Source organism: Microtus ochrogaster, chromosome 4 (genome assembly GCF_000317375.1).
Source record: "Microtus ochrogaster isolate Prairie Vole_2 chromosome 4, MicOch1.0, whole genome shotgun sequence".
In the NCBI taxonomy this organism is placed as follows: domain Eukaryota; kingdom Metazoa; phylum Chordata; class Mammalia; order Rodentia; family Cricetidae; genus Microtus; species Microtus ochrogaster.
In genome coordinates, this window is record NC_022011.1 from 21,211,454 (window position 1) to 21,219,854 (window position 8,401).

Genomic DNA, 8,401 nt, shown 5'->3' on the forward strand with positions numbered 1-8,401 from the left:
AGAGAGAGAGAGAGAGAGAGAGAGAGAGAGAGAGACAGAGAGACAGAGAGAGACAGAGACAAAGAGAGAGCGAGAGAGAGCAGAGAGAGAGAAAGAGCTCACAAGGCATGTTTGCCCCTCAAGCATCACCAGGGTTCATGAAACCAGTGTGTCATCTGGTTTGTTCTTTGTGGGGCCTGAGCTTCAGTCATAGCAGAGCAGCTGGGAATGTCCACATAAGTGTTGCAAGGAGCCACTTGTTCGTCCCAGCCACCCAGAACCAAAATAATCACACAGAAACTTATTAATTAAATCACTGTTTGTCTCATTAGCTCTATCTTCTTATTGGCTAACTCTTACATCTTAATTTAACCCATTTCTATTAATCTTTGTTTTGCCACATGGCTGTGGCTTACCCACTAAAATTCCTTCTGGCTCCCGCGGGGCTACATGGCTTCTCTCTAGCTTTGCCCGTCTTTTCCCTGCCTAGCTCTGTTCCTCTATAGCTCTACTATAGGCCCAAAGCAGTTTATTAACCAATGATATTCATAGCATACAGAGGGGAATCCCACATTACCTCCCCTTTTCTGTTTAAATTAAAAATGAAGGTTTTTAACTTTAGTATAGTAAAATTATATATAACAAAATAGTTATCAATAAGAATTACAGTTACGATATTTATATCTACTTTATCTTTTATCATAACTAAGGAAAACTATAACTTTAACTACAACTATAAATTCTTCAACTCCAGAAGGATATAATATTACCTAAGTAAGCAGGAAGCACATTGTAAGCAACTTCCAAAATTCTAAAATTGACAGAGACATCTTGCTTCCTGGACAGTCACTTAAAGTTCTTCTGTACCATTGCAGGGCATCCATTTTCAGCCTACAGGCTCATAGTAGCCAACAAACTTTTCCACAAAACAGGAAATTTCAAAGACAGTTCCACCTATATTGGCAGTTTGTCAGTCACTTTGTTCTGTGTCCTGCAGAATGTCCGGCAGACTTTTTTATGAAGCAAGAACCCCAAAAGGATCATCTCATTTTTAGGCAAGTTCAGCAGCCATTTCTCTGTGGGTCCTGCATGTCCAGTTCATCAAGCAGTCTAGGCAAGAGCAATCTCTTTCCCAAATGGCTACCAAACTCCATAAGTTGCCTCTTCAATGCCCATCTTCCTCTTGAAGTAATTGATGCTACCAGGAGCAGATGTGTCTCATTGACATGAAAAGTCCTAAGTTCTTAAAACATTTTAAGTGCCATATTCTGTAGTCTTTGAAAGATTTGCAGAATCCCTATCCATCTGAAATACATCTCTGTACATCTAGAAAATATAACTAACATGACTACCAGCTTGACTATTATAGATGATTATCTATTAACCTATATTTCTTAATTATACATTACTTTCTTTTTTTTTTTGGATTTTTCAAGACAGGGTTTCTCCGTAGCTTTTTTGTTCCTGTCCTGGAACTAGCTCTTGTAGACCAGGCTGGTCTCGAACTCACAGAGATCCACCTGCCTCTGCCTCCCGAGTGCTGGGATTAAAGGCGTGCACCACCACTGCCTGGCTACATTACATTCTTAAATGAACTATACAACACTTTAATCAAGAGCAGAAATATACATATAATAAAACTGACCTTAAATTTGTATCAATAAATAAAGATCTATAACAATGCAAATCTTTATAGCATATCCCCTTTTAAATATAAAGAAATATTTGTAAACAATATTTGGGAATATGGGTATAGTTCTTCTCCAAACTGCTTTCTGCTTTTTGTTGGGTGAAGTAATTTTTTGAGGGGTATACAAGATGATCTTTCAGGGGCTCTTGGTCCATCCAACCATATTAGTCTGAAAGTAATCCACAGGTTCTCATCCTCTGTGGAAACAAAAGAAGTACCTCTTTTTCAAAGCAACATATCCTCAGACTCAAGTTTTGAATTCAAGATACCTTTAAAGTACCTATGTAGGTTATTTAGCTCCTTCACAATCAAAAAATTCAAAGAAAACACAATAATGTACATAATCCAGACTCTATGTATATTCCCCATCTTTACATGGCTTATTTTTTTTCTTTAATCTATGACTGTATGTACTCTGTCTCTTTAAAGACTTGTTTCATTTTTTTTGTAAACCATTTACTTCTTTTCCAATACTTTCTTTCTTTTCTATACTCTTTTTCTTCTCTCTCCCAAGCCTACATACATTTATCCAACACTGTGACCCATTTAGAGTTCTTTCCCATCTGATTTGTCTTTATTGCATATCTGTAATTATGTTCTGACCAGAAGTGCTTCTTAAAATTCTAAGCCTTTCTTATGAATTTAAGTGGCACCATTGCTAGAGGAAATATGGCACTGCCTGCTTGCCCCACCCAGCCCAGCAGGGAGGAGCTCCTCACCAGCTCAGAGAGCCATGCACAGTGATCCATCTGTAGGTACACAGCCAGTCCATGTCGCTACCAAGCAAGCCATCTCACATTGCTCACAAAACCCATTCTAATGCTGGGTCTCCTGAAAGAGCCAGAGATCACGCTGGCAGCATGGCCCAGAAAGCAAGAATTTCAAAATGGCACAGCTTTTTCTTGCTACAGCTGAATCAGGAAAACCTCCCTTAAAGGAGCCATGCCCCTTCTTGTTTCTAGCAAACAAAGCCCATCCAAGAAAATGCTGCTACCAAACCATGCTTAACTCTGTTCTTTTGTGTCTAGGATTCCTTTTTTAAGTTTTCTCAGGCTTTGAATGGATTTAGTCTACTATGTTGGTGCACCAATTTGTAACAGGAGGCCACTTGTTGGTTCCTGGCTGCTCAGCTCTGAAATAATCACACAGAAACCATATTATTTAAATCACTGCTTGACCCATTAGCTCTAGCTTCTTATTGGCTAACTCTTACATCTTAATTTAACCCATCTCTGTTAATCTATGTATTGCCACATGGCAGTGGCTTACCAAGTTAAGTTCCATCCAGCTCTGGTGGGGCTTTATGGCTTCTCTCTGACTCCACCCTCCTTTTCCCCACCTGCCTCTGTTTCCCTATAGCTTTTCTATAGGCCCAAAGCAGTTCCTTTTTTAACCAATGATATTCACAGCATACAGAGGGAAATTCCACAGCATGTAAGCGCCAAAGGTTTCATGCCAACCATGTTCAATTTGTCTGCTCATTCACGGCTTAGGGTCCTCCACCGTGGTGCCATGTCTGGTAGCACCAAGAGGATTTTATTCCATTGTTGTGCTAGATGTTAATCATACCTAATATGTAAGCACAGTTGAAGCATCCAAACATTTCCCAGAGGAAATAATCCTCTTGTGTTCTCAGCTGTAGGTAACCATCCTCTTTGTGTATAAACAAGAGAGGAGACAGAGTCAGTGAGATGCTTCCAAATGATGAGGGGACATGGAGTGTTTCTAGCCACGGTGTGAGGATAAAGATACACCATTTCAGACATATAGAAGCCTGCATACATTCCCCCAAGAACCCACTCTCACGGTGCTTGTACAACAGCACAAAACATAGTAGTTTATTTTATTTATCATGAATATATTAAATTGCTTGTTGGGCCACAAATAATAGGTTAAGTTCAAGGTCTTTCCCTTGGATATTAAAAGTAATTGCATGAAACTTGCCTCAAGTTAACAGAGATAAATCACATACTCAGAGGGAAAAAATGTCAGGGACCATCCCTAATTCAGATCATCTGGATGTCCCTTCTATATCAATATGATGGTGACATTCATTTTTGTAACTACAGCAGTACTCTCTTTAACATTTATCATGTTTTCACATTGTAATTATTCAGAATCTCTTTCTCTGAGCTAGAAACTTTAGAAGATGATTGAACTAACTATAACAACTAAATTAATTGTTTTTACAGGGATGAGAGACAAAATATATAACAACACATGACTACCCTGATTAAAATTAGTTATTAATGTGGTGAAGTAGCCATAGCCATTAGTAAAATTACCAAATGCATATTAGATTCATTATTATCTTTCTTGGGTAAGTCTGACCTAGGCAAAAATTGGCTTATCGTCAGCAACGTTATTGCTGTCCCCGAAGACTCTGCTGAGTTAATCTTACTGAAATTTCCAAGTACCTTCAAGTTTTGATTTAATTTCACTATATAAACTTAACACTCATTTATATTGGAATGGAGTCTGAGGGCGTGGGATGTAGTTCAGGTGGTAGAGTGTTTGTGTGGTCTGCATCAAACCCTGGGTTCCTGGGTTCCATCCCTGGAACAGTGTAAACTGGGTGTGGTTCTGTATGCTGCTAGTCTTGTACTTAGGGATGGGTACAGTATTACCAAAAGTCCAAGCTCATCCTCGGTAACTTAGCAAATTCAAAGGCTACACAAGGCCCTGTCTCAAGGAAAAACATATTGACAAAGTAATGTGGAGTCTCAGTTTTGCCAAATCACATTTGATCCACACTGTTATTTTAATAGTATCTATTCTTTTTAAAGAATCTGCATTCATCTATTAGTGTCCTCATGACAAGTTTGAAAAAGAACATAAAATCATGGTGACAAATACTAATTTTCCAAAGTATATTTTTATTTGACTTTTTTTTAATTTTATCATGAGCAGGAAAGATCATTAGATGCTTTCCTTGGGTAATAGATTTATTTCATTCCATTGAGACAAAACTATCAAACACAGATATCTGAGCAACTATAATTTTCTTATTAGTGTGACTGACGTATAAAAGAAAAAGGCCAGTCTGACTCACGACTCAAATGTTTACAGAGTTGCATTTCTGAGTTGGGCATCACCCTTCAGTGTGCACCAGACATGCTTTGTGTATATCTCCTGTTTCAAAACACAACCCATTAGAAAGACTCGTAGTCAGGGGTCAAGACTTAATGAAATGAAGTATTTTAACTGTCTCAAGAAAGACATCCTTAAATGAGATTGACTTTTGCCTGTCAGTATGATGTCTTCTACTCCACAAGACAATGACTAGCAAAAGCCAATGGTGTGAAGGTCTTCATTTGTGCTAACCACTCACATTTTCCCTACTTTCATCATATACCACTAGTGAAAATTTTAACACCCTGAAGAAGCACCTAAGACCTATGATGGAATACTAAATTTCCGTCTGTGGGTCCCCATTCCAGTGTGTCCTGAGGACCATCCAGGCTTTACACTCCTCTGTGAGAAACTCATGTCACTCTAGAGTTAATGATTGTAGACACAACTAAGAATTGTAGCCCTTAAAATATTTACACAGAATCAAATTTTCAAAATCCAATATGCCTTGTGCAGGTTTTTACATGTTTACCTACCTATATCTATATTTTATTATTAACACTACTCATGTACTCAACATACTCCTATTCTTCAACAGTTGAGTGAAAAATCAATTTTATTGACATTGTTACATATTTAATCACAAAACACAGTCCCTGCACTGCATGATAATTAACTATAATATCAAAAATAAATAAAATTTTTTCATGTATAATTATGCAACAACACTTGGTCATAGGAACATGTGTGATGCTTCCTTAGATAAATAGGAACACATGAAGCAGATCCAATACAATGCACATTCATGATAAATGGAAGAGACTGCACAAAGTTGACAGAATCCCTAAATAAACTGTATTATAATACTGCTTTAATCAGAAACCTGAGAGGCTTTTTGTTTCTAATTTATATCATGTAAAGGGTTGGCTTCAATGGAAAATAATATTCCCAGGATTAATTAAGCAATGAACTTGACACAGTGTCTATTCTTACTGGGTATTTCTTTTCTCTTCTCTCTCTCTAGGTCTGATAGCTGTTGTGATCTTTATCTTACTTTGCGTCTCTGCCATAGCTGTTCGCATTTATCAACAGAAAAGGTTATACAAAAGAAATGAAGCAAAAAGGTCAGAGAACATAGACAGTGCCGAGGCTGTTTTGAAAAGCGAGCTTCATATCCAAAATGCGGTTGGTGAAAATCAGAAAGAGTACTTCTTCTGATGGGCAGCAATCCCGTGACTTGCAAGGATGAGTTCATTTTAATAGCCAGGGGCTCTTGGGGGACAAGAACTGCTCTAGCCCTGACCATCCAGGCGATGGATCTGCAGCACAGCCATCTCGCCATGACCAGGCTCGGGATGGCTCCAGGCAGCCTCCTCCAGTGATGTGCTTCTAGCCATCAGTCTACTTAAGAAAGGAGCTAGCTGTTGGTGTCCCTTGCCGACTTCTGCACACAATCAAAGCCAAGTTTAACTCGCGTCACAACTACGGTTTTTAAGTGTGGAAACTGTAGCCCTTCTCTTCATTCTGTAAAACCTAAGTTTGGTTAGAGGTAAGAATCAAAACTGGACTCTAACGGCCTTGCTTTACTTGAGACCACACATCCTGTTTGCTTTTGTCTTCCCATGGTGTTGTTCATGAGCCTGGAAATGCTTCTGAGATCCTGTTTGGCTGGTGTTCGCATCTTCAATGGCCAAAAGTCTATACATAAAGCCCCTTGCCTTTCTCTGTATTACATTCAATACATCAATAGTCTGAGAAAATGTTTTGTCTTTGGCTTGTTTGTATTGCTCTTTTTCTATTTGACCCTTTCGGATACTTTTTAATGCATTTCGTTTTGAGTGTTGAACTTTTAACTCTGAACATGCAATTCCTATATAAAAAAACTCGGAAAGTACAGTGGTTGTCAGTATGTGATGTCATGCCTCTCTGCAGACAGTTTCTTATCATTGTTTGGTGATGACTGGTTAAGACGCTGAGCAACTGTAATTTCCCAAAGACTATACAACGTTTCCTAGTTAAACCTGTCCTAGCACAGCAAAAAATAATAGTTTAATTGCAACTGTATTACCTCAATTATATTTCAGAGACTATTCTCCCCAAACCTTAAAACAGGTTTATGTTTTCTAGAGGTTAATACCAAGTTTCTTTGATTTTCCCTGAGGATTTTTTGCGACGTATCCTCTTCTATGTTAGAGAAGGGGATAACATCAAGTGTAGAGCCCCACTCCTCATTCAATATAGTTATGCCACTGGCATGAATTTTGCTGTGCACTAACCTCCAATATATGTACTCTGTAGTCTGAGTTGTAACACGGCTCCCATTTTGCAACCGGTAGATAAAGTAACAATGGATGCTCACTCTCTTATCACACTGATGCTCAAGCTATCATCCCAGTCATTTCTCGTGTAGGATGATTAAGGCCTCAAAAGTGGCTAAGATCAATATCATGCACTCACTAGTCTATGGTGATTAGGGTGTGTATATATAATGGGAGGTGGGAGCATAATTCTTAACCTTATTAAACTGTAAAAAAAATGAACTTTAAGGCCAAGAGAACAAGATAATTGCATGGGATTCTTTTTGAAGTTCATAAGCCAATTAAATAACAAAAGCACTTTACAATCTATGTTCACACCTGCCTCCAAAGCAAAAATTCAGCTCCTTGGTTTTTTTTATAAAAAAAACTTGGAAATATATGAATTCAGCATCACTAGCATCTTCTATTCCATGCTTTCCTTGCTGATTCCTCTTACAAAAATCTGCTTTTCTTTTCCCAAAACACATGGTCCATGTTAATGTTTCTGTAAATACTTGACTAAATTTTAAAGGATCTGAGTTGACAAAGGACCCATGTTGGTAAATAGCATCTATATGTACTTGCACACCATACACACACACACACACACACACACACACACACACACACACACACACACACCCTGTGGTGACAAGAGAAGTACTTAACCTAGAATTTGAATCATTTGATGTAAAGAGCACAGTCATTACCATAGCTCAGATTCCTTTAAAGTCTTGTGTTTTATTAATAGCAGTATTGACCTCACCGGTAGCTGAAATACGGACACATTGATAGATGGTGAAACTTCAAAGTCCTCTGTGGTCCACACTGCAAGAGATCAAAACAGGATGGCATCAAATTGCATTGGTAGCTTGTATGCCATGGCTTGGATTTCCTGGTTTGTAATAAATTTCTCCCTTTTTCCTTAATAAAAATGCATTTTTGGAATTAAAATGCAAAATATACTAAAAGAGATAATGTATAAAAGTTTTAAATAAGGAAATTATATTGGATTTCCTTTTTTAAAATAGTAAATATGGGTAGATATATGTCTTATTTGTTGGTGTATGTATGAATATGTGTGGTGTGTTTAATCTTTTTTAAAAAATTCCTGTGATTTTTGGGAACTATCATGATACTACGGTCCTTTATTGTTTTAAAAAAATGTAATTATATTGTGTGCATGCATATGTGCATGTGTATGTGTGTGTGATATGGATTTCAGAGGAAAACTTGTGGGAGTTGCTTCTCTTCTTTCATCACACAGGATCTGAGAATTGACCTCAGGGTTGTTAGAATTGGTAATAGGCACTTGTACCTTCCCACCTATTGCTCCAGACAATTTTTTTTCTTTGAAAGGGAC

At 37.9% G+C, this 8,401-nt stretch overlaps 1 protein-coding gene across 1 annotated transcript in view; it reads left to right on the top strand.

Moving 5' to 3' along the window:
- Cntnap4 (contactin associated protein like 4) overlaps positions 1-8,006 on the top strand; it is a 292,183-nt gene extending 284,177 nt beyond the window's left edge. The window contains exon 24 of the mRNA XM_005345710.2: positions 5,766-8,006. Within this exon, the coding sequence (XP_005345767.1) occupies positions 5,766-5,959 (194 nt within the window). The 3' untranslated portion in view covers positions 5,960-8,006. The remainder of the gene's footprint in view (positions 1-5,765) is intronic.
- Positions 8,007-8,401: the final 395 nt, after the last annotated feature.